The 530-nt window shown below is 37.5% G+C and overlaps 1 protein-coding gene across 1 annotated transcript in view; it reads right to left on the bottom strand.

Moving 5' to 3' along the window:
• LOC119591565 overlaps positions 1-530 on the bottom strand; it is a gene marked incomplete in the record, with an annotated part of 13,760 nt that overhangs the window by 1,647 nt on the left and 11,583 nt on the right. Inside the window, 1 exon segment of the mRNA XM_037940326.1 lies at positions 94-270. Within this exon segment, the coding sequence (XP_037796254.1) occupies positions 97-270 (174 nt within the window).

The raw sequence follows: 530 nt of genomic DNA, 5'->3' as shown, positions 1-530 counted from the left end.
TGTTATTTAAGTTCCAGAAAAAAAATATAAGAACACAGCATGTTCTATACCATACAGAATAGCCAATGCATCAAAACAAGCCTTTAATCTCACCTATCACTTTATTAGAACATTGTAATGCCGGTCATCTTCTGCCACCAGAGTGACCTCAGGCCAGACACCTATGTTTGCATCTGGGTAGTAGCATATGAAGTCGTCTTTGCCGTAGCATGCTGGCCGCACCACCTGAAGAGTGACCCCCAGGGTATGCCCCATAAGGAACATCTCAATCTGTTGACAGAAAAGAACAATATACACAATACTCTTCATTACTTTACAATTCAAACATGTATTTCTTTAAAGGACAATACAATGACCATCTGATCCTCCATAATCATGAAAAAAAAATTATGATGAAGACAATGAGAGGCGGGAAAAAATTACCTAAATATCTGACCCATTATACATACATCACTTTTCTCAAGATGCAGTTTCTCCACTTAAAACAGCAATTCATTTTCATCGTCATCCGAGTTTATAAACTTCATGCA

Source organism: Penaeus monodon, chromosome 28, assembly GCF_015228065.2.
Source record: "Penaeus monodon isolate SGIC_2016 chromosome 28, NSTDA_Pmon_1, whole genome shotgun sequence".
In the NCBI taxonomy this organism is placed as follows: Eukaryota; Metazoa; Arthropoda; class Malacostraca; order Decapoda; family Penaeidae; genus Penaeus; species Penaeus monodon.
Note: the sequence above shows the minus strand (reverse complement) of the source record. Positions and strands in the feature narration are given on the sequence as shown.